This window comes from Equus asinus, chromosome 13, assembly GCF_041296235.1.
Source record: "Equus asinus isolate D_3611 breed Donkey chromosome 13, EquAss-T2T_v2, whole genome shotgun sequence".
In the NCBI taxonomy this organism is placed as follows: Eukaryota; Metazoa; Chordata; class Mammalia; order Perissodactyla; family Equidae; genus Equus; species Equus asinus.
The window spans coordinates 3,646,128-3,672,064 of NC_091802.1; the positions used below are offsets into that span (position 1 = coordinate 3,646,128).

Consider the following 25,937-nt stretch of genomic DNA (forward strand, 5'->3'; position numbering starts at 1 on the left):
TAGTTTCATTAGTTTAGGATTCCATTTTGAGAGAATACATAAAATGACCAAGGAAGGTTTATTAAAGAAAAATTCTCCAGAATTCAGTGGTACTTTGCAAACATGCTGAGTACACATGATCTTTAGTAATTAGAGCAGTCTGGTAGTATTTTAGTTAAGGTCCTTTTGGTTGTATATAATAAAAACTCACTTCAGACTGATTTTTTAAAAAGCAAAAATGTATTCTAAGGATACCTGAGGAATTAATGGAGTCCACGACAAGGAAATAAGACTAGATCCAGAAACCAGCCAAGTCCTCAAGGCTACCAAGGCAGCTGCTCTCCTGCATCCACTTGCTCTCATGTCTGTATTTCTGCTTCTAAACCTCTCTGCTTGACCATGCAATGCTGGCTCACAGGTCTTGACTTTCTAAGTGCCCCACACAAGTTATCTTCTCAGATGGTGAATGATCTCTCTCCTTTCCCCTGCAAAACTCTTAGGATAAAGAATATTCCTGGGCCTGTTTGGATCAGGAGTTCAATCCTGGTCCAGTCAGGTAGCATGCAGGGGAGGGGAGTGGGAGAGGGCAAAGGTGATTGTGTACAAACATGGTCCCCACTCATGAAGGAGTGAGGGAGGGGGTCAGTGTGAGTCAGATGGGTACCCCAAACAGTGTTATTAGAGAGAGGTCAACTGCTTCAGCAGGTGCTTAACTATCAGTACCTAAATAAACCAACAAAGAAGTTTGTCAATTTCTAAAATTCAGAGTGACCTTCCCCTCCAAATTCCTATTGAGCTAGTCAAAGCTCCAGAAATAGAAATTATTTACATTTCATAAAGTTCTACTGAATAATGAAACTCAAGTAGAAAAAGTTACAGAGTTGCTCTCTGTTTTATTGCTCCTCACTGGACTTAACTGACTCTTTCCTTTTTACTTTCATTGAATCTTACAAAAGTGATGAAGACACACCAAATCACAAAAGGCACCACTTTCTCACTAACATCTTTTCTTTTTTAACAATCTACACTGATACCAACAACAAGATAAAGATGGATGTTCAATTGATTCCTTGAACCTACAAAAACCCTGCCAGGGAATCACGTTTTGTGGGCAACACTGGCACAGTGCGTGGAACACAGTGGGTGCTCAATGTCAGATGAATCCGATTCCAATTTTAAAATAAGTATAAGGATCTACTTCAGACCAAATATTAAATCTAGCTAATAATTTCAGGCCATACTCTGCTTCTGTGTCCCATAGCAGGTGGGGCAGAAAAAAGTAACCAAGCCTCAAACTTGCTATTCTTCTTTTTAAAAGATCCTTACAACTACTGATATCTCTAACTCAGAAGCACAAAATCTATACAAAGAAATGACTAGATATTATCTTAACTGAAAGCACTAATTTAAATGCTTAAGAGTCTTACAGAAATTGTTACTCCAAAACATGCAGAGGCAGCAAGAGTCACCAAAAACCACATTTTATTCTACAACCTTTATATTGCTTTTCTGTTATTTAAAGATTGAAGCAACGTGAAATGGATGGAAATATTTTGTTAAAAGAACAAAATGTTAATCACAGCATAAACACCTAATAAAACCTCAGGTCTGTGCCATACACTCCAAACACAAGGCTAAGTCCAGAAGTGGCTCATGTTCTGGGTCTTTGTAAAGCAAATGGAAATTTTGGAAGAATCAACACATTTCAGTAGAAGAGCCATAAATGCCCTGAAAGCAGAAAGTTGACACAATTTTAAATATAATTCATATATATATATATTTTAAAATCAAACACAATTAAATAGAATATGGTTTAAGTACATGAATACTTCGCTTTAGAAGAATAACAGAGGAGGTACATAGTACCAAAAACTTATACACAGCCTTTTTGCTTCTTCTGCTGATGAAACAGCACGCCTCTACACAATCAAATATTGCAATGGAATAAATTCTCTATTCATTCAAGACTTTCTCAAGGACAGAAGTGATTAATAATTATATATTTGTGTATATATATATTTTTTTTTTTTTTGCAAAGTCTGAGCAAAAGCAGTAACACCTTAAAGTGTGTGCTTTCCCCTCAAATAGTCACGTGTGGTGAGGAAGCATTGGCACCACCTGGCCAGTGGAGTGTGCTCACCAACGGGCAGCCCTGCTGGGCAGCGCAGTCCAGACCCAGAAGCCAACTGAGTGTGTGCAATGAGGGAGTCTCTTACTATCCTAAAGACAGAAAAAAAAAAAAAAGGGCCAACTGCACACTTCCCAGCTCACAGCAAAGAAAGGGGAAGCAGTCAAAGTCGAGTGCTTTTCTTCTCCCCAACTCCTGCCCGCCCACCTTCTTAAAAAAAATCGTACAATCTGAGAATAAACACTTTGTTCAAGTTCACAGGGAGAAAACTGGAGTGATCGTTATTATTTATTCCTTTCTACATGTGTTCTGAAGGGAAAGCTAATTTGGAGCACAGAATTCCAGAGAAGCAAGTCCTAATGCTCAAAGTAAAGGAGATTCACCCTTTTCTTAGCAGGAGAGAGACTGGTTTAAGTATACTGCATCTCAGGAGCAATTAAAATGTGAAAATTATATACTGTCATCAAAGGGAAGGACAATGTCACCAAGACTTGACCTGTGACCTGTCAGCTTCCTTCTAAATTAATGCCCCTGTGAAGGAAGACTGCACGAGGAGCCTTCACCCGTTCCAGCACCGAACGGCCGCTCTGAGCTGCCTGGCTCTCGAGGGGCTGACACACCTGTTTGTTTTAGGAGGCCAAAGCAAAGCACCTCTGGCACCTGCTTTACGATGCTGTTAGAGATGGGTTACCGTTACAGAACATGCATCAAATATCAGCTCTATGCTTATCTGCCTCCCACAGTATGTGGTCCCTGTCTATTCCAGTGGACTAAAACTCTTTCATAAATGGGTTATTGCCATTGGAAAACTATTAATTTCTAGTAATGTAAACAATACCACCTTGTCTCTTTGTGACTTTCACTGTGTGAACATCATGTGCAGCAAATGTCTACATGTCACTCTGCCTATGGTGGAAGTCTAGGATTGTCTGACATTCTTTCCTGGGAACAACAGTGATATATCAGTGAAAAGAAATACAGTGCTTTGTTTTCATTGGCTGTGTTGAAGAATCCAACCAAAGGAAATAAGTTCTCTTATTTTTCAAAAGCAGATTTCCTTTATCTCAGGTCTCGAGTCAGAGCTGAAAAAAAGAAAAAGAAAAAGGTAAGGTACATTTCTATAATCAGTGACCTATCATTACAGATTAAGGAAGAAGGGAACCAACACTTAGTGTTTACTGTATACCAGCACTTATGACAGCCAGGATCTGACTACAATCATGTGAGAGAAAATACTGTAATTTATTTACACATGAGTGAACAAAAGCTTATTAAAGAGGCCGAGGAACTCGCCCTAAGGTTACATAACAAGGACTGGCACCCAGATTTTTTTTTTTTTTTTAAAGATTGGCACCTGAGCTAACATCTGATGCCAATCTTCTTTTTTCTTCTTCCTCTTCTTCTCCCCAAAGCCCCCCAGTACATAGTTGTATATTCTAGTTGTGAGGGTCTCTGGTTGTGTTATGTGAGCTGCTGCCTAGCATGGTCTGATGAGCGGTGCTATGTCTGAGCCCAGGATCTGAACCAGTGAAACCCTGGGCCACCGAAGTGGAGTCCATGAATTTAACCACTCAGCCACGGGACTGGCCCTCCAGATTTGCTTTTATCTTTCTGTTTTGGCAATAGATATTAGAACAAAATATCTACTTTTTGACAGAGTAATTCTGCTTCTACAGAATTACTAACCCAACAGCATACTCACAAGAGAGGGCAAAGACTTAGATACACAGACATTCCTTAAAGAATTGTTTGCAACAGAGAAAAACCCAAAACAAGCTAAATGACCATCCATAGGGGATTCATTAAATGAAGTCAGAGCCATAATATGGAATACTCCAATGCCTTTAGAAAGAAAAACCTTTGATCTTCTTGCCTCCTAAGACCAAGCTCTTGAGGCTGAGTCTCCCTTTACTTATAGCCCTGGGGAGGAAAGAAACATCACAGAAGACATGGCCCTTGCTATTTGTGAGATGGGAGGCACACACATGAAACAATTCAGTACTGCTGTGAGGCAGTTTACATTAAATGCCCAAGTACATTACAGACAAATGGAGAGCAGGAGATTCAAAGCAGAGAGCTATCAACATGAGCTAAGGAGGCTGGGTAGTCCTTCATGGATGTAAGACTTCTCACATTCATACAATCACGGAATGAGGATTAGAAGGAGAGCTTATGAGATTTTCTTGTCCAATTTCTCTGAGCTACTGATGAGGAAATAAGAGACCAGAGAAGGAAATTGACTTGCCAAAGGTCACACGTATTGACTAAAAATGGACTGAACTGGTTCTGCTAGCCTAGGCTTTTTCCATACCAATACACCGCTGATGGCTAACAGGCAGGCAGGACAGACGTCCTGGCCAGCCAAAGAGAAGGCCTAGCAAGCTTAGAAAACAAAATATGTAAAAATATACCTGTATATCCTAAACATGAAAATCACATGGTAATAAAATCTGAACACAGAACTCAAATGAAAAGCCTTAATTTTAAACATCTGCTTTCCAAAGAACACTTTCATATTATCAAACATTTGATCATCGACATGATAATGGGGAATCACAAAAATAACTACCTCGTACTTCTTTACGCACCTTTATCTCGCTCTTTACTATTTTAGGTTTGAATGAACCAGTGAAGATAAATATAGACAAAAATTATCACCCTTACATAGAAAAGATAGAGTCTGCAGAAGTGAACAGAGCTTTGGTATGACTCAGCCCTGCAAAAAGTTCAAAATTAAACCAAGCTCTGGTAATGTACAGCATGGTGACTATAGTTAACAATACTGTATTGCATACTTAAAAGTTGATAAGAGAGTAGATCTTAAAAGTTCTCATCACAAGGAAAAAAACACTTTGTAACACGCATGGTGATGACACTGACTAGACTTATTGTGGTGATCATTTCACAATGTATACAAATCTTGAATCATTATGTTGTACATCTGAAACTAATATAACGTTATATGTCAATCACACCCCAATCATCATCTTGGAGAGAAATGACACCTTAATAACACTGAATCTTTTGATTCACAAACATATTTCTGTTTTGATTTAAATCTTTAATTGCACTTAGTTGTTTTGCAGTTTATATTATACAAATCTTGCACATATTTTGTTAAATATATTCCCAAGAATTTTATGTTTTTGGATGCTATTGTAGATTGTAGCTTTTTAAATTTCAACCTCCAATTGTTAATTGCTAGTATATAGAAATACAATTCATTTTTGTATACTAATCTTATATCCTGCAACATTGCTAAACTTAGTAGTTCTAATAGTTTTTTTTGGGATACTGTTGTCCAACAGAACTTTCAGTGATGGTGGAAATGCTCTGTAACACTCATGCATGGCTAATCACTATCATATTGGATAAAGCAGCCTCATGAATGTCTACATAAATGATTATGTCTTCTGCAAAGAAAACTGGTCCTACTCCGTCCTCTACAATCTATATGCCTTTTCCCCTTGCCTTTTTGCGCTGGCTAGGACCTCCAGGGTAAGTGCTTTAGAGCAGATATCCTTGCCTTCTTCCTACTTAGGAGGAAACATTAAGTCTTTCCCCATTAAACATAATTCTAGCTGTCAGTTTTAGCAGATTTACGGAGTTCCCTTCTGTTTCTAGTTTCCTGAGAGTTTTGCCATTAATGATTGTTGAGTTTTGTCAAATTCTTTTCCTGAATCATATGCTTTTCTTTTTGTTTTCATCGTGAATTACAGTAATTGATTTTCAAATATTCAAGCAACTCTGCCTTTTTGGGATAACCCCCACTTGTCATGATGTATTATCTTTTTTTATATATTGCTGATCAGTTTCCTTATATTTTGTTAAGGATTTTGCATGTATGTTCATGATGAATACTAGTCTGCAGTTTTCTTTTCTTGCAATGCCTTTGTCTGGTGTTTGGTGTTAAGGTAATGTCAGCCTCACAGAATGTGTTAGGAAATATTATCTCCTCTTCAATTTTCTGGAACTGTGTCTAGAATTGGTATTATTTCTTCTTTAAATTCCATCTGGGCCTGGAGTTCTCTTTGTGCAAAGGTTTGTTTTTTTTTTTTTTAAAGATTTTATCTATTTATTTTTTTCCTTTTTCTCCCCAAAGCCCCCCGGTACAAAACTGTACATTCTTCATTGTGGGTCCTTCTAGTTGTGGCATGTAGGACGCTGCCTCGGTGTGGTTTGATGAGCAGTGCCACGTCCGCACCCAGGATTCGAACCATCAAAACACTGGGCCACCTGCAGCGGAGTGTGCAAACTTAACCACTCGGCCACGGAGACAGCCCCAAGGTTTTTAACTACAAATTCAATCCCTCTCCCCTCAATTTTATTGATATAATTGACACAACACTGTGTAAGTTTAAGATGCACAACGTGATACACACATATATTGTGAAATGATTAGTACAATAAGGTTAGTCAATACAGCTACCACCTCACATAATTATCTTTTGTTTAATATAGTGATGCATCACTTAATGATGGGGATACATTCTGAGAAATGTGTCATTAGGCGATTTTGTCATTGTGCAAACATCATAAAGCACACTTATACAAACCTAGGTGGTACAGCCATTGTTGACTAAAATGCTGTTATGTGGCACATGACTATAATGAGAATATTTAAGATCTACTCTGTTAGCAACTTTCAAGTATATAATACAGTATTGTTAACTATAGTCACCATGCTGTACATTAGATCCCCAGAACTAATTCATCTTAATAACTGGAAGTCTGTATTCTTTGGCCAGCATCTCTCCACTTTCCCCAACCCCCAGTGCTATTCTGTTTCTATGAGTTCAATTTTTTTTTTTTTTGGTGAGGAAGATTGGCCCTGGGCTAATATATCCTTGCCAATCTTCCTCTACTTTGTATGTGGGTCACCACCACAGCATGGCTTGATGAGTGGTGAAGGTCTGCACCTGGGATCCGAACCTGTGAACCCTGGGCCACCAAAGCAAAGCACACAAACTAAACCACTACACTACTGGGCCAGCCCCTGAGTTCAACTTTTTTAGGATGCACATGTAAGTGAAATCGTACAGTATTTGTCTTTCTCTGTCTGACTTACTTTACTTAGCATAATGCCCTCAAGGTCCATCCACAGTTGTCACAAATGATAGGATTTCATTTCTTTTATGGCTGAATAATATACCATTGTATATACATACACATTTTTTTGATCCATTCATCTGTTGATTATTTCCATGTCTTGGCTATAGTGAATAATACTAATAATACTACAATGAACATGTGGATGCAGATATCTCTTTGAGGTAGTGATTTCATTTCCTTTGAATATATACCCAGAAGTGGGATTGGTGGATTACATGGTAGTTATATTTTTCATTCTTTGAGGAATCTCTATACTATTTTCCATAGTAAATGTACCAATGTATATTCCCACTAACAGTAAACAAGAGTTCCCATTTTCTACATCCTCGCCAACACTTGCTATCTCATGTCCTTTGGATAACAGCCATCCTAACAGGTGTGAGGTGATATCTGACTGTGGTTATGATATGCACTTCGCTGATGACCAGGGATAGGATATAATAGGATCATAGGATATGATCAGTGATATTGAGCACCTTTTCATGTACCTGGTGGCCATCTGTATGTCTTCTTCGGAAAAATGTCTATTCAGGTCCTTTGTCCATTTTTTAATAGGAATATTTGTTTTATTGCTATTGAGTTGTAGGAGTTCCTTACATATTTTGGATATTAACTCCTCAAATTCATTTCCTTTAACCGATACAGTATTATTCAGGTCATCTACTTCTTCTTGAGTGAACTCTGGTAATTTATGTCTTTCAAGGAATTTCTCCATTTCATCCAAGCTACTGAATTTATTAGCAAAAAGTTGTTCATAATATTCCTCTATTATCATTTTAATAACTGTAGGATCTGTAATGATGTTCCCTTATTTAATCCTGTTAATTGGTAATTTACATCTAATCTTTTTTTTCCCCTTCATTAGTCTCGCTAGAGGTTTACCAATTTAACTGGTCTTTTCAAAGATCTAGCCCCAGTACGTAGTTGTGTATCCTAGTTGTAAGTCACTCTAGCTCTTCTATGTGGGATGCCACCACAGCATGGCCTGATGAACAGTGTGTAGGTCCCTGCCTAGGATCCAAACTGACAAACCCTAGGCCACCGAAGCAGAGCATGGGAACTTAATCACTCGGCCATGGGGTCAGCTCCTGGTAATTTTTGATAGTCTGTCAGACACTATTTTTGCACTGTTGAGTGCTGAATTTTGTTGTGTTCCTTTAAAGAGGGTTGGCCATTGGGGGCTGGCCCTGTGGCCGAGTGGTTAAGTTCGTGTGTTCCTCTTCAGCAGTCCAGGGTTTCGCTGGTTTGAATCCCAGGTGTGGACACGGCACTGCTAATCAGGCCATGCTGAGGTGGTGTCCCACAGAGCACAACCAGAGGCACATCACAAGTAGAATATACAACTATGTACTGGGGGGCTTTGGGGAAAAGAAGAATTAAAAAAAAAAAAAGATTGGAAACAGTTGTTAGCTCGGGCGCCAATCTTTAAAGAGGGTTGGCCTTTGTTCTGGCATGCAGTTGTCACTTACAAGGCAGTCTGATCCTTTAAAAAGTTATTTTAAGTTTAGTTAAGGTGCTTTACTCTAGGACTAATTTAGCTCCAGTAGTAAGGAAAAACGTTTCTGAAGACACTACCCAATGCTTTGTGTATTACAAGACCTGTCCAGACTGATCAGTAGGAACATAAACAATTCCCAGCCCCATGTTCCAGGAATTGTTCAGACTACTAATTTCTGGTAGATTCTTCCTTGGCCACGGGCATTTTCACCCAAAAGATGTACAGATCAGTATTCAGCCAAAGACTTGAAGGGACCCCTCTAAATATCTCTGAAGTTCCCTTTCCGCCCATCTCTGTCTTTTTTGGTACCCTGTTCTATGACTTCCAGCGACCTTCGGTTCTCTAAACTTCGATTTCTGACTTCTCAGTTCTGCAAGACTTATGGATTCTGTTAGGTTTTCCCCTCTTTGCACTTTGGAAACTGCTCGTGGACAGTGAGCTAGGGATCACCTCAACGCTACCCTTCATTCAGAGTACAATCCTCTATTGCCTGTTGTTTGATATCTAGAAATAGTTGTTTCATTTAGTTTGTCAGTTTTCTAGTTGTTTATGATGAGAAGGCAACTCCTATAGCAGTTAATGCCTCAAAGACAGAAGCAGAAGCTCCCTTATGTTTTTATTTTTGAATATCTGGCATAGAATTCTTTTCCATTTTACACAAGCTAGATCAGAACAAAAGTCACCCTTACCTTTGTAGACTTCTCTAATGGTTGATCATATTGTGCCTGCTGCATAACATCACTGACTATCATCTTAGCAATCTTCCAAGCTAGCTCTTCTTGGGCCTAAAAGAAGTAATTCAAACTGTTGATGACAGTTATTCACTAGAAGAATCAAGACATATATTATCAGTGCTCTAAACACAACTGTATATGCATATCAGTTCTACTTATTTGGGTAAGAAAGGACTTGGGCTACCCTCTGGCTGTGGTCTATTAACATGCTATTCACTGTCTTCCAGAGTCAGCTACTGGGTACCCAACATCATGAGTATCTGCACGTTAGATGGTCAAAATAAAACATTTTTCTTTGTCCGTTCCCATCTCTTAACTATTCAAAAAGCAAGGCTCTACTTCTGAAAGGAAAACTGACAGTGAGGAAAGAAACATTTGAGCTTTTGTTTCTAAAATGAGTACCGATGGCTGCTGGTTGATGGAAACTTGAATGCATGGCTATTTTTCAGTAGCCAGAGTCTTTGGACTGAAGATACCTCCACTGCCTTCACCAGGCAACTGTTAGATGCTAAAAACAGCCCACCCTTTCTTGTTATACCCTGGATAAAGGAGCAACGATGTGCCATGCTGCTTAAAGGTGGGAAGTAAAGAAAGAGAAAACTTGAAACCTTACTTAGACAAGATGCCATTCTAAACAGGGATCTCTTTACTAAAAGTAGAACTCACCTCATCAGTATTTCCTTGCACCCATTTCTTCATAGCTTGTGAGAACATGGATCCTAGTGACAAACAAAGCCAAAATTGAATGTAGATTCCATCCATAATTTTATATTAAAAATGCTCTTATTTAGAAGCTACTTCCACACACGGATATTCTTTTTTTTGTACAATCTCACTCAAAACATTAAGGAATATTACCATTAACAGAAACTGATGATATTATCTCCAAAACACAGGATTTAACTTGCAAATATCATGGTTCAAAAAACTTTTGAAAAGCTGTTTCAGAGTTCTGGATTTTTCTTCTACTCTCCTCAGTTGATGAGAGAAACTATCATCTAGTATTAGCTCTGCAGCAAACATTAAGAGAGCAAAACAAAACCATGACCAGGATTTGATCTTGAGTAAGAATCTAGCAATACATTAGGAGATATCAATCTGCTTGTTACATATGCAAACCTTCCGGAGCAGCTTCCACACAAAAGGGCTTCCAGTACAGACATGCTGTTACATGCTGGGTCTCTGGTTTCTATCAATTATCTGGGTAAGAGCAGAGTTTTAAGTAGCCACGCTCTGTCCAAGCCATAGTATACCTCAACTTCCTAGGAGGCACACAAGTCTATCTACATCTGTACTCAGATGCTGAGGAACCACCAAGGACAGAGGTTAGCCTCTATTTCCATGAATGAAATACACAGCTTATCCTTTCATTAATACAAATAGGTTCACACCCTAACTTTGTCTTAAACCAAGTGGTTGGTAGGTTATTTCTTTGGCAAGGTCCTGCTTGATTCAATGACTGGGACAGAACTATACAGAGCATTCATGAAAAATACAAAGCCTGGATCCTTTTCCCTTAATAATTTCTGTTATTAGCTAAAAGTTTGAATACTGGTCTAGTTACATTTAATGGCCACGCAGAGTCAACAGGGCCACAAAATTACATGTTCTGCCTAGTCTCAAATGGTTATCAAATTACCCAATGCACTGCTCTCTCTTCAGGCTCACCTGCACAGTCACACTGTTGACAGTCTCCTAACTGCTAATACTTTCTCCTTTTTTTTTTTTTTAATACCCACATCTTTGACTCCTCTCTGTGCATTCCCTCCTCCTTTAACATGGAACATCTCCAAGATCTCATTCTCAGCCTTATTTTCTCCTTCAACACATTCTGTTTGGGGCATCTCATCCTTGCCTGTGGCTTTAACTTCCTTCAAAATGCAAATAACTCAAAAACTTGTCCTTGGGTGTTAAATCTATACTTATATATTATCCTAAGGTGTCTCAAACTTATGCTCCAATTTGAGCTCATCTGTCTCCAACTTAGCATTTAACTTAGCATTAACCTTCTTGTATTCAACTTAGTATTTTTCTTGTATTCTCTATCTCAGAAATTAACTTAAATCTTTTGTTGAAAATTAACATCATAATTTTTCATCCAGAAAACCCATGTTAAAAAACTCAATCTACCTTCCTCATTTATGTTCCATACGAAATCCATCACCAAATTCCACCTTGGATACAATCTCTTGAATTCCCCCTTCTATGTCTTATAAATCTGACCTTCTTTCTAATTCCTGCTACCACCACCTACCTTCAAATCCTTTTTCTTCTATCTACATTAGTAGTTAATCCTACTATCTGACTGGTTTCTCTGATACCAGTCTCTCCTCAACTCCAATTCTTTCCCATACTACTGCCAGAAAAAAATGCATCTCGTTGGTACTCTGCTTAGAAATCCTTGATGACTATAGGATAAGAATCCAGGCTTCTCAAAATGACATGCAAGGGCTTTCATAATGTAAGTACAGCTTCATCTCCCACCACTGCATCCAGGCACCAAGGACAGCCACTACAGGGACCACATGCTTACAACATCCTTTACAATTCCTTCTTGTTACACTTTCTCCTAAATGATTGGAATGTAACTTTTAAAATCACTTTGTTTGCCCTCAAAGCAAAGTTCTCATACTCTCAGAAGCTCTGAGATACACTCTTCTCAAAACTCAACCCTTTCCTCTGTGCTCTTTTACCAGGGTTTCAAAACCAAATTCAAACTACAGGCTGCTAAATAACAGACATTCTTTGCAGCTGCCCTCAGCAGGGCAGGAAGAAGCGGAGCTGAACTGCAAACAACTGTTGCCAAAATGGTATTCTGAACCAAAGTCCCTGGGTTGCTATTAACCTGCCGTGTGATCCCTAACAAGTTACAATTTCCCTGATCCTCAACGTCTTCGTTTGTAGAATAAGAAGGCAGTATCCACAGATGTATCATGTAAGATTTGTATGAGCTTGAAAATGCTAAGAAGTCTCCATAAATTTGGGGACTAGGGCACGAGGAGTATCTCAGAAGAATGAAGTAATTTGGATAAGAAAATTTAGTGTCTGTGTAAGTTAAAAAAAATGATTTTTTTCTTAATAAAATAAATATGATCTATAATCTTACCACAGATAATCTCTACTGAAATTCTTCTAGATTAATTCAATCAACAAATATGAGTGCCTATCATGAGCCAGGCATAATTTTAGAATCAAGAAATATAGTGCCAAATAAGACAGACAAAATTCCTACTCTCAGAGAAGTAATATTCTAGTCAGAAAAGAGAAACAGACTATAAACAAGTATGCAAATAAATGACAAACACAGTTTTAGACAGTGAATACAAAGAAGTGGTATGTTAGTGGTACGGATGATCTTAGATTGTGTGGGCTGAGAAGTCGTCTCCGAAGAGAACATCTGCGATGAGAAGCAGCCAGTCTGAGTGAAAGCCATGGAGGATTTTCATGGAAGGGGAAATAGCAACTATAGGGGCCCTAAAAGAGAAGGGACCTTAGAAAAACAATAAAGGAGAGTCCAATTAAAGCTTAGTCCATGAAGGGAAGAGCAGTTCAAGGCAAAGTTGTAGAGACAGGCAGGAGACATGCATAGGGCACAGCAAAGAGGTGACAAGAAGCCACAGGGGAAGAAATGAGTGATGATCAAGCAGTAAAGCATGTAGCATAAAAAAATTCAAAAATAGAGGAAAAGGTTATAATGAAAAGCAAAAGGTACTTCCCTCTTCTCATCCCTACAGTAATCCATGTTACATTTTTTGTGTATCCTTTCAGGAAATGTATACATATCCTTTTAAAAACACCATATACAACACCACCCATGACGTATTCTAACCAAAGGTGTAACTTGAATCATCAAGACTTTAGGTACAATAGTAAGCTAAATAATACAACCAGGAAAATCCAGAAGGCTGGACATTTTATAGGATAACCAGCTTACCAAGTCAGGGCATAAAAAAGGGACTAAGCTAGATTAAAAGAAACTGAGCCTACACCCCTTGTTTGCATCCTTGGCGCCTAGCACGGCGTCCAGCTCACAGAAGTCAAATGCCTTCTGAGCGAGTCAACTGAATCCGCGGGCCCCTACATCACATCATTTACTTACCAAAACCCCCAAAACTTGACTTAAAGACCCATCTGGACAACTGAAAAAAGCACCAGGATATACGGATGTATTTACTCAAACTGCAAAAATTACTATTCATTTCTTTACGCAGGCATGTCTCAATTAAATTAATAATGCAAGTAACTTGACGGACGGGCTGGATTCTAGAGATATAATCCTGTTGCCTCTACCTTCAAATGTAACCCAAATCTGACCATTCTTGCACTACCTAATCCATAACCACCACCATCATCCCTTACTTAGACCTAGCACAAAGGTTATTTCTTGCTTCTCCTCTTAAACCCCTACATTCTATTTTCCCGACAGTTGCCAGAGCCATCTCTTTAAAACATTACAGGCACACCTTGGAGACAGGGTGGGTTCAGTTCCAGACCACCACAATAAAGTGAACTACATGAGTTTTTTTGGTTTCCCAGTGCATACAAAAGTTATTTTTACACTATACTGTAGTCTATTAAGTATGCAATAGCATTACATCTAAAAAACAATGTATATAACCTTAATTAAAAAATACTTTAGGGGCCGGCCCTGTGGCCGAGTCGTTAAGTTCATGCGCTCCGCTTTGGCGGCCCAGGGTTTCCCCAATTCGGATCCTGGGCGCAGACATGGCACCGCTCATCAAGCCATGATGAGGCAGCATCCCACATGCCACAACTGGAAAGACCCACAACTAAATATACAATTGTGTACTGGGGGCTTTGGGGAGAAAAAGGAAAAATAAAATCTTAAAAAAAACCAAAACTTTAGAGGGCCAGCCCCGTGGCCAAGTGGTTAAGTTCATTTGCTCCACTTCGGCGGCCCAGGGTTTCAGCGGTTCGGATCCTGGGTGCAGACCTAACACTGCTCATCCAGCCATGCTGTGGTGGTGTCCCACACAGCAGAACTAGAAGGACCTACAACTAGTTTATATAACTATGTACTGGGGAGCTTGGGGGAGAAGAAGGAAAAAAAAAAAGAAGAGGATTGACAACAGATGTTAGATCAGGGCCAATCTTCAAAAGAAAGGAAAAAACCACTTCATTGCTAAAAAATGCTAACTATCATCTAAGCCTTCAGGGAGTTGTAATCCCTTTGTGGGGGAGAATCTTATAAAAAACCCAATAGCCACAAAGCACAATAAGGCAAAGTGCAATAAAATGAGGTGTGCCTGTAATCACATCATGCTGCTTCCCTGTTCCAGCTTCCAATGTGTCCCCAACACTTTCAAGTTCCTAACATGGTCTGTGGTAACCCTCTCAACCTCACTCGCCTTCTATCAGTCATCCCTTTGCTCGCTCCTCTTCAGCCAGACTTGTCTTGCTGTCCCTTGATCATGCTGAGTTCTTAAGCTTCAGGACCTCTATTCTTGTTCCCTCTGCCAAAAATGCCCTTCCTCCAGATGCTGCGAGGGCTTACTCCCCCATTTTGCTCAGGTCTCTACTCAAAATGCAGCTTCTTCAGTGAGACCTTTCCTGACAACCACTTCTAAAATGGCATTCTCGGGGGTAGCCTGGTGGTGCAGTGGCTAAGTGCGCATGTTCTGCTTTGGCAGCCTGGGGTTCGCCGGTTCAGATCCCAGGTGCGGACATGGCACTGCTTCGCAATTCATGCTGTGGCAGGCGTCCCACATATAAAGTAGAGGAAGATGGGCATGGATGTGAGCTCAGGGTCAGTCTTCCTCAGTAAAAAAGAGGAGGATTGGCGGCAGATGTTAGCTCAGGGCTAATATTCCTCAAAAAAAAAAAAATAATAATAATAAAATGGCACTCCCCAGTACTCTTCCAGACCCTTACTCTGCTAATTTATGTTTATATATAAATATGAACACACACATGTATTTGTCTATCTGTTTACTGTCTCCTCCACTATAATGTAAGCTCCATGAGGGCAGGAATTTTATTTTCCTCCCAGTATCTAGAACAGTAGATGCATAAAATAGGCACTCATATTTTAAAGATTTTATTTTTCCTTTTCCTCCCCAAAGCTCCCTGGTACATAATTGTGTATTTTTAGTTGCGGGTCCTTCTAGTTGTGGCATGTGGGATGCCACCTCAGCATGGCTTGATGAGTGGTGCCATGTCCGCACCCAGGATTCGAACTGGTGAAACCCTGGGCCACTGAAGCAGAGCGTGTGAACTTAACCACTATGCCACGGGGCTGGCCCTGGCACTCATATTTTAGAATGAATGAATAAATGAATAACATGAAGAGACTGAATAAAGAGAATGAACAGAGATAGTGGTTTGGGAAAAAGTTTCTTGTGTATCTTTTTTTTTAAGATTTTATTTTTCCTTTTTTTCTCCTCAAAGCCTCTTGGTACACAGTTGTATATTTTTAGTTGTGGGTCCTTCTAGTTGTGGCATGTGGGACGCTGCCTCAGCATGGCTTGATGAGCAGTGCCATGTCTGTGCCCAGGATCTGAACTGGCGAAACCCTGAGCCACCGAAGCAGAGCGGCCAAACTCAACCACTCGGCCACGGGGCCGGACCCTCTTGTGTATCTTTAACTACTCATAATGTATCTTAATTCATATAAAAGAGACAAAAAGAAACTGCAAACATTCAACACCTATACTCCTGAGCAGCAGCACTTCTTCACGAACCATCAGAGAAATAAGACTAAAGAACGAACAGCTCAGAGATTCTATTAATACTGGAGACCCCATTGTCCTGTTAGAAGCTACCTGATGACAACGTAGAGTCAAATCCACAGAGGTTGTCTAGCACTTCCTCTGCTCCAAGGCCACCAGTGACATCTTCTGAGTATTCATCTTTTACCCAATAAAAGACTACTAGACTGTAAGTTTCTTAATGGCAGGATCCATATCTTCTTTTGTTTTTTGAGGACAATTAGCCCTGAGATAACTACTTCCAATCCTCCTCTTTTTGCTGAAGAAGATTGGCCCTGAGCTCACATCCATGCCCATCTTCCTCTACTTTATATGTGGGACACCTACCACAGCATGGCATGCCAAGTGGTGTCATGTCTGCACCCGGGATCCGAACCGGCAAACCCGGGCCGCTGTGCCACCGGGCTGGCCCAGGATCTGTACCTTCCAACCTGCCCAGCAAATGTAAGGGCACAGAGGCACTCAAAAATTATTTACTGAATGAACTATGTAGACTTCCTTCAGTCTTTATACTTCTCTAACTGTGTACCTCACACTCCTCTGGCTAAACAGTTTTAAATCAACTATTTGGATAAATAAGTTCAAAAAGGTAACAGATTGTTTTTGGTCTAAATTATTTCAACAATTGTTGCATTTTTTGCTTACTTTGTCAATGTATACCTGACCCAAAAGTAGATCGTTCATCAACATTTTTAAAGTGGTGTAATTCACTATCCAAACAATAGTGGCATTAAAAAGTAAGATAAACATAATAGGAATAGAGTCCCTTCAAACTCAATAGGAAGATTAACAATAGCTCTCAGTTTTAAATACACTTATCAAAATGGAACATTTTCTGCTTAGAAAAGTATCTTTTACTCAAGACAATACTGTCAATCTAATCACACTGAAAAATTTTTAGATACCATCTAAATGGAACTACATTGGTTTCCAAAATCTTCCTGTATAGATCAATTGTTTGGAAGCTGAAATCAGCCACCTGTCAAAAAGTATTTCTATGTTTAATTCTTGGAATTGACCAAGCACTCTTCTGTTGATTAAACACAGGATATAAATTTCAGTCTATTGATATTTTCCACATATATATTTCATAACAACTCTCAGCTATTTAAATGAAATTTAATAAAATAAAGGGTCTCAAGATAAACCTCAAGTCCAACCTGGACTGGGTATTTCACAATTAAATAAAAAGGTGACGAGTATTTTTTCATAGAGATGTGCCTTCTGTAATGGTAAAGCAAGTTCAATAACTTTTGATTCAGAGAGACTGTACAGAGATGCGATTACACACAGCCCTTGTACTCACTTGCGACTACAAACACAAGGTGAAAGATATGGCACTTATTTCATAAAACAGTTTAAATCTTAAATGATCCCTCATTTATAGTCAATGACTAATATGAGCAAAAGCTTTAAGGTGGAGTATAAAAACATCACAAACCTTTTGATTTCTTTACATCAGGTTCAGGCTCAGATTCTCGGATGAACTGCCCCAAGTCACTGACTCTTCCAAATGTCATCTTCCTATAAGTATAAAGAGAAGACTGTAATTTCTAACAGTCAATTTTAAATTAAGAAGAAAAAAATCAATTTATAAGTATCTCATCTAAATCTAGAAAGCTACATACATAATTAATAGCTATCCCATGTTATTCAAAGTGGGGCTTATTTTAAATAGAACCATCCCCCACAGAAATCAAAATAATCTTCAATTAAATGCAGTTCCATTCAAAATCCCAAAAAGGTTTATGATATGTGCCAAGCTACTAGGTAACTCACAATTCTAAAATTCATACAGAAGAGAAAAGGCACAAGAACAGCCAAGGAGGTAAGACTTGCCCTAACAAGATCAAAATGCATTATAAAGCTGGAGTTAACCATATATAACAATTACATATATTATAAAACTAAACAAAGCAAAGTTTAAAGGCAAAGAACACAGTGAAAAGTTGTATTTTTATCAGATATTACTAACCCATAATTAATATCCAGAAACACACAGAATTCTAACAAGTCACTAAGAAAACACCCAACAGAAAAATGTGAAAAGGAGATGAATAGTCTATTCATAGAAAAACCTGAACAACTAACAAACACACCAAAAGAAACTGAATCTCATAAGCAATAATCCAAGATTGGTTTTAAAAAATTAAAAGTTTGATATTAGTTAGTGTTGACAAAGATGTGGGGAAAGTTAGTATCTTTATTACTGGCTGGTAAGAATGTAAAATGTACAGATACTTTTAAAGGTAAATTGGTAAGATCTATTAAAATTTAAAATCTGCTTCCTGGTACACGGAAGTATATAAAAGGAAGTCTTTCACTATACTGTGTATAACAGAGAAAAATTGCAAACAACTTAAACACTCATCAATAAGAAAATGGCCACAAAGTGGCACAACACACTATGGGATATTTGGTCACAGTGATGAGCTATAATTAATATTATATATGGAATACTACAATATAGTTAAAATGAGGAATATACCTGTAGGGACTAACATGGAAAAATCTCCAAAACTCACCATAAATGCAAGTGCAAGATACAGAATAGAGTGTAATATCAATTACATAAAAATAAGCAAACAAAAATACACACCATAATTGTAAATTTTATTTTTTTTATATTTAATGTATCTATAATTAAAAGTTAGTTAAAAGGACAAAAATAAATTTTGTGATACCTATATATTATTTCATTTCAGGCAAAGTGGATCTTATTTTAGAGATATCCTTCCTAATAAATTCCATTTCATATATGGCTGCTAATAAACAGATACAAATTTTTTGCCTTGAGAAAAATTTCAGGAAGATGCTAAACTATAAAACCAAAACAAACAATGGAAATTATCTTTAAAGATGGAGAAAAGTCATTATTTCACTTTTTCTGACCCATTTTACAAATTATTTTTAAAAATATTTATTTTATGCACAAAAAAACTACAGAATTAGTCTTGCAATTGCAATTGATAGACTTTCTTAAATACAGTTTTAAATAAATGAACCAACCATTCCTTAAGAATAAATATGTTGGGGCCAGCCCGGTGGCGCAGCAGTTAAGTGCGCACGTTCCACTTTGGCGGCCCGGGGTTTGCCTGTTCGGATCCCGGTGTGGACATGGCACCGGCAACGCTTGGCAGCCATGCTGTGGTAGGCGTCCCATGTATAAAGTAGAAGAAGATGGGCATGGATATTAGCTCAGGGCCAGTCTTCCTCAGCAAAAAGAGGAGGATTGGTGGCAGATGTTAGCTCAGGGCTAATCTTCCTCAATAAATAAATAAATAAACAAACAAATAAAATTTAAAAAAATAATAAAAAAGAATAAATATTGTCTTTGGGAATTAAGTCATTTAGACCTACTGTCCATCATTTCCTAAAAGAAGAAATAAAGATTACTGTAATGCTGACACAGCTGAAGTGTGCTTTCCAAAGACAATGTGGTCATACAACCTTTTATTAACTTCAAAGTACTTTCCAGATTTCTTGGTCTCCCAAATATCACTGTTACTTTCCGATAAAAGCAATTAACCATGCTGAAATCCTCAGAAAGTTACACCTGAGCCCTCACTCTTAACCACGTTCTCCTGCACACTACATGTAAAAGCGTTGGGCATATAATAACAGATTAGAAACAATTTAAAATTTTTAAATTAAAAAATAAAAAAGATGCAAAATTCACTACACTTGTAAAAAGTCTAGACATGAGCCAAGTTTACCCTGCGTATGTCCGTTGATATAAAGATTCTGGATCCAGACTTGCAGCATCCACAATTATCGCTTCATCAAAATTTTTCAGAATTTTAACACTGGCTTTTTTCACACCGGACTACAAGAGAAATTGTAAAATTAGTAGCGTATTATTCAGGAATCAAATCAGTCCTGGGTTTGGAATATGACAGATTTGTACGAAATCTTCAGTGTTGGAAACACACATAATTTTCACTCAACCCCATCACTACTGAGATGCTTAACAGCAACAACTCTGAAACGTAACCTCAAAATATAACTACAGAAGGAAAGCACGATATTAAAATGTACAACATATGCATCTGTAGTCCAAATCTATTTGTTTTCTTAATGACCTAAGTTCCAACAAATGTGCTGTCTTCACAGCCATTACGTTCCCAAGTGTGCAAAACTCCCATTCATCCAAGCACATTGATCTTGGCTAACAGATGTGAAGCTCAACTTTTACGGGATAATCATGAATGCTTTGGTTCTCAGGGAGCCACAGTGACAAAAGAGAAGCTGAAGAAAACTTTCTAAAACGACCAGCTTGATGAGTGTTAAGTTCCCCTCTAGCATTCTATCTCCCACTTCTCATCTCCACAGAAAAAGCAAGTTAGAATTGGTATTTCTATGAAACACAGACCCAAGGTTGACCCAGAAATTTCACTTCTAAAAATTCATTACAGATAGCCTCAGATTTATACAAAGTGACTTACATATAAAATTATTCACTGCAGCATTATTTAAAATAACAAAAGATAGAAACACTTAGTATCCATGACTAAGGTATAGGTTAAATTAATAAAATACATAATTGAACAGACACAGAACACTCTATAGTGGGGGGAAAAGGAACTTTCTTTATGTGCTGAGAAGGGCACGTAATTAAAAAGAAAGAAGCACCAGAATAAAAAAAGGGAGACTACTTCTATGAAGGCCATTGCTACTCAGATATCAAAACCAGACATCACAAGGAAAGAAAACTACAGACCAATATCTATTATGAGCATAGATGCAAAATCCTCAACAAAATACTAGCAAACTAAATCTACCGATATCGAAAAATAATTATATACCATGACTAAGTGGAATTTATCCCAGGAATGCAAGACTGGTTTGACATCTGATAATCAATTAATGTACTACACCATATCAATAGAGTAAAAACCAAAAATCCACATATTCACCTCACTTGATAGAAAGAGGATTTGATAAATTCCAACTCCCTTTCACGATAAAAAAAAATTCAACAAATTAGGAATAGTAGGGAAATTCTTCAACTTGATAAAGAGCATGTATGAAAAACCCAGACCTAATAGCACACTAAATGATGAAAAACTGAAAGCCATCCCTGTGAAATCAGGAAGAAGACAAAGACGCCCACTTTCACCACTTCTATTCAACACTGTACCGGAAGTCCTAGTCAGCGCAATTACTCAAGGAAACAAAAGGCATCCAAAGTGCATAGGAAGAAAGAAAACTATTTCTATTTGCAGATGACAAGATCTTATATATAGAAAATCCTAAAGCATCCACAAGATAACTATTAGAGGTAACAAATGAATTTAGGAAAGCTGAAGGTACAAGATCAATACACAAAAAGCAGTGATATTTCTATGTACTATCAATGAAGAATCAGAAAACAAAATTAAAAACAATTCTATTTATAATAGCATCAAAAAGAATAAAATACTTAGTAATAAACTGACCCAAGGAGGTGTAAGACTTGTACATGGAAAACTAAAAAATGTTGCTGACAGAAACTAAAGATGGTCTAAATAAATGGAATGACATCCCATGTTCATAGACTGGAAGACAATATTGTTAAGCTGGCCATACTCGTCAAAGCTATGTACAGATGCACTATAATCCTGAACAAAATGAAAAAGCTGATCCTAAAATTCATATGGACTTGCAAGGGACCCAGAATAGTCAAAACAATCCTGCAAATGAAAGAAACAAAGTCAGAGGACACACACTTCTCGATTTCAAAACTTACAAAGCCACAGTAATCAAAATGATGTAGTACTGGCACAAGGATAGACACGCAGATCAGCAGGGTAGAATTCAGAGCACGGAAATAAAGCCTTCTATCTACAGTCAAATGATTTTCGACAAGGATGCCAAGACCATTCAACGGTGGGAGAATAGCTTTTTCAACAAGTGGTGCTAGGACAACTAGACATGCACGTGCAAAAGAATAAAGTTGGACCCCACCTCATATAATGTGCAAAACTAACTTAAAATAGATCCAAAGCCACTCTTAGAAGAAAATGTAGATGGACATGGAGAGTGAATGCTTAATGGGCATGAGGCTTCATTTGAGGTGATGAAAAAGTCTGGAACCAGATGCGGTAATGGTTGCATGACATTGTGAATATACTAAATGCCACTAAATTGTATACTTTATAATGGTTAAATTTATGTTAAGTGAATTTTACTTCAATTTAAAAAATTAATGGTTTTTCTATACACTTATGAAATTAAGCAAACAATTCCATTTATAACAGCATCAAAAAGAAATAAAATACTTAGAAATAAATTTTTTAAAAAATATAAAACTTATGGGGCTGGCCCCGTGGCCGAGTGGTTAAGTTCGCGCACTCCGCTGCAGGCGGCCAGTGTTTCGTTAGTTCGAATCCTGGGCGCGGACATGGCACTGCTCATCAGACCACGCTGAGGCAGCGTCCCACATGCCACAACTAGAAGAACCCACAACGAAGAATACACAACTATGTACCGGGGGGCTTTGGGGAGAAAAAGGAAAAAATAAAATCTTTAAAAAAAAATATAAAACTTATACAGTCACATCACATAACGATGTTTTGGTCAACAATGGACCGCATATACGACAATGGTCCCATAAGATTAGCACCATATAGCCTAGGTGTGTAGTAGGCTACACCATCTAGGTTTGTGTAAGTACACTCTAGGATGTTTGCACAGTGACAAAATTGCCTAATGACACATTTCTCAGAAGGCATCCCTGTCATTAAGTGATGCATGACTGTACTTGAAAACTACAAAATATTGCTGAAAGAAATTAAAGATGTGAATAAACGGAAAGACCTCCATGTTCGCAGATCAGAAGATTTAATACTGTTAAGATGGCAATACTCCCCAAACTGATGCATGGAGTCAATGCACTCCCCATCAGAATCCTGACTGGCTTCTTCGTAGAAATTGACAAGCTGATCTTAAAATTCACATGGAAACTCAAGGACCTCAAACAGTCAAGGCAATCCTGAAAAAGAAGAACTACGCTGGAGGACTCTCACTTCCTGATTTCAAAACCTACTGCAAAGCAACAGTCACCAAGACAGAGTTAAACAGAGTTATCATTTGACCCAGCAATTCTACTCCTAGGCATACACACACGAGAAATGAAAACATATATCCATACAGAAACTTGTACAATACCATTATTCATAACAGCCAAAAGATGGTAACAACCCAACTGTCCACCAATTAATGGATAAACACAATGTGATATGTCTGTACAATGCAATATTATTGACCACAAAAAGGAATAAAGTTCTGATACATGCTAAACATGGATAAACCTTAAAAACATTATGCTAAGCAAAAGAAGCTATTTACAAAAGACCACATATCATATGGTGCCATCTCTACGAAATGTTCAGTATAGGCAAATCTACAGACAGAAAGTACATTAACAGTAGCATAGGTAGGGATGGAGAAGTGAAGAATTCAGAAGGTGACAGTCAAAGAAAACAGGGTTTCCTTCTTGGGTGAAAAAACGTTCTAAAATTGATTGTGGTGACAGTTAAGCAACTCTATGAATATACTAAAAAACTACTGAATTATACAATGTAAATGAGTGAATTGTACAGTATGTGAATTATATCTCAACAAAGCTGTACAAAAGAAAAAGAGAGAAAAACATAGAGTATGATATCAGTTATAAAAGGACAAAAACAGGTAACACTAATCTATGCCACCAAGGGTCAGGATAGGAGCTCCCGTGGCAGGACGGAGGAGAGTGCCTAGAGGAGGGCCTGAGGGACTTTCTGACACACTGGTGATACTCTGTTTCTTGATCTGGACGTGGGTTACATGGGTTGGGTCTAGTTATGAAAATTCTTCAAGTTATATATAGTTATAATACACAGAGTTTTCTGTATGTATATTATACTTCAACCAAAAATGTAGAAATATATTTTACGGTTAGAACCTATACTTTTTAAGCGCCTAAATAAAAACAAAACATTCTAGCCTATATCACAAAATAAAACGGCAACCACATTCAGAGGTCATCTCCTATGTAACCTTAATAGGAGGAAACGGTACTGAGGCAGTGTAATCGTACTGTCTTCTAAGTTAAGAAAATTTATCCAAGGCCAAGTGTCAAAAATCCAAAATGCCATTTATTTATTTGTCAATGGTGACGAGAAAATAATTATGTTATATTATTAAACTTAAGGTGAAGAACACTAGACAGGGAATGGAGCTCTGGCTCTCCCACTTACTGTGTGACCTTAATAAAATCAGTGAACTTCTTAATACCTCCTTAGGTCTCTTCTCTTGAGATAACCCACTTCATGTGATTTTGGGGAGAATCAGACAGGATTTGATATATGAAAGCACTCCAAAAAACCAAGAGAGGTTAAGCAAATGCACAATGGCACCAAAAGCTCTTCAGTGAAACACAACATTAAGAAATCTAGGAGTTCAGTCAACTATTCTATAAAAAAGCATCCCAAATTTAGTTACTAAAATTTCCCAAATAATTACACAAAGAGCTCTTCAGAAGCTATAAATGTATGTCATATTATTTATTAAAAGCAACAGGTACAGTATCAAGCAGAATAATGGTAAGGTATTTTACAATATAATATATTTTTAAGTACCACAAATACTTTGATTAGAATATATAATATGTAGGCTAATTTTATTTCTCCTTTGTTTCTTCTACAACTTAAAACTTACAAACGGAAGCACTACTGGTATCTGAAGGAAAGGACCTGCACTCGTTTCTTCCTAATGGTAGAGGCAAACTGGTGACTACCTGAGCCGCTGAGCTGTCGGCGCCACCTGGGTGAGAGTCGTCAGCAGAGCCGACAGAGCTGTGAGCGGTCAGTGAAGCATTCGCTCCCAGAAAGTCATCTCCTCTAACCGAATGGATGAGATCATTCAAGTATTTGTAATAAAGATTGCTGGACAAAAAGCCAGGCAAAAAGACCTGAAAGAGAGGACAAGCATTATTTTAAAGTTGAAGCCAAATAAAAATCAAAACTTAATTTTAAAACAAAATTTTACCTACAATTCTCCCAGCTGGCACAAATGATTTTACTTCTCCTTATTACACTCGAAGTATTATTATCCCTTTGTACAGAGTTTACATTGTAACTAAAATTACGTGTACAATTTATAGGTTTTTTTCCCTCAAAACACTTGCCAGGAAACTATTAGAGAGACTTGATATTTAGACGTCTTAGTGACCAGAAAACAATCCAGGGAGTGGATATAATTTGAAATTAGATTTTTCTGGTTTGTTACGAATATTAAAGTCTTTGTGTATATACTGACTTTTACTTTTTGAACTGATTTCCTTAAGATAAATTACCAGGAGTGTGATTACTGAGTTAAATAGTATCAACATTTTAGTTTTGATGTATATGGCCAATTTACCCTTTAGAAGGATACTGTCAATTTGTATTGCTGGCAATATATCAAGGTATCTGTTTTGACACAGGATTTCTAACACTGAGTTGTGTTTTTTCAAATCATTGTTAAATGCCTAATGGTACATGGATGTTTTAATTTGCATTTAAAAATTATTAATGATGCTGAATAAGTTCTCAAGTTTATTACTGGCATTTCCTATTCCCAACTTTTCCTTCACAGCACTTAGCACACGTGTAAACATCAAGGCCTGTTTAAAATGTGCCTTCTTTAAAGACAGAGCTCCAGGAGGGCAGAAACCATGTGTCTTTTGTTTACCGCTGTAACACCAATACCCAGCACAGAAATACTCAAAATACTGGGGAATGAATCATCTATGGCTT

At 37.8% G+C, this 25,937-nt stretch overlaps 1 protein-coding gene across 2 annotated transcripts in view; it reads right to left on the reverse strand.

Moving 5' to 3' along the window:
- Positions 1 to 1,444: 1,444 nt before the first annotated feature.
- AKAP10 (A-kinase anchoring protein 10) overlaps positions 1,445 to 25,937 on the reverse strand; it is a 69,746-nt gene continuing 45,253 nt past the window's right edge. For both annotated transcript variants that reach the window (XM_014853168.3, XM_070481959.1), the window contains exons 10-15: positions 24,938 to 25,111; positions 19,896 to 20,005; positions 17,621 to 17,703; positions 10,118 to 10,170; positions 9,407 to 9,502; positions 1,445 to 3,189 (exon numbers count right to left, since the gene is read on the reverse strand). In XM_014853168.3, coding sequence (XP_014708654.1) covers positions 3,184 to 3,189; positions 9,407 to 9,502; positions 10,118 to 10,170; positions 17,621 to 17,703; positions 19,896 to 20,005; positions 24,938 to 25,111 — 522 coding nt within the window. In that variant the 3' untranslated portion in view covers positions 1,445 to 3,183. The remainder of the gene's footprint in view (positions 3,190 to 9,406; positions 9,503 to 10,117; positions 10,171 to 17,620; positions 17,704 to 19,895; positions 20,006 to 24,937; positions 25,112 to 25,937) is intronic.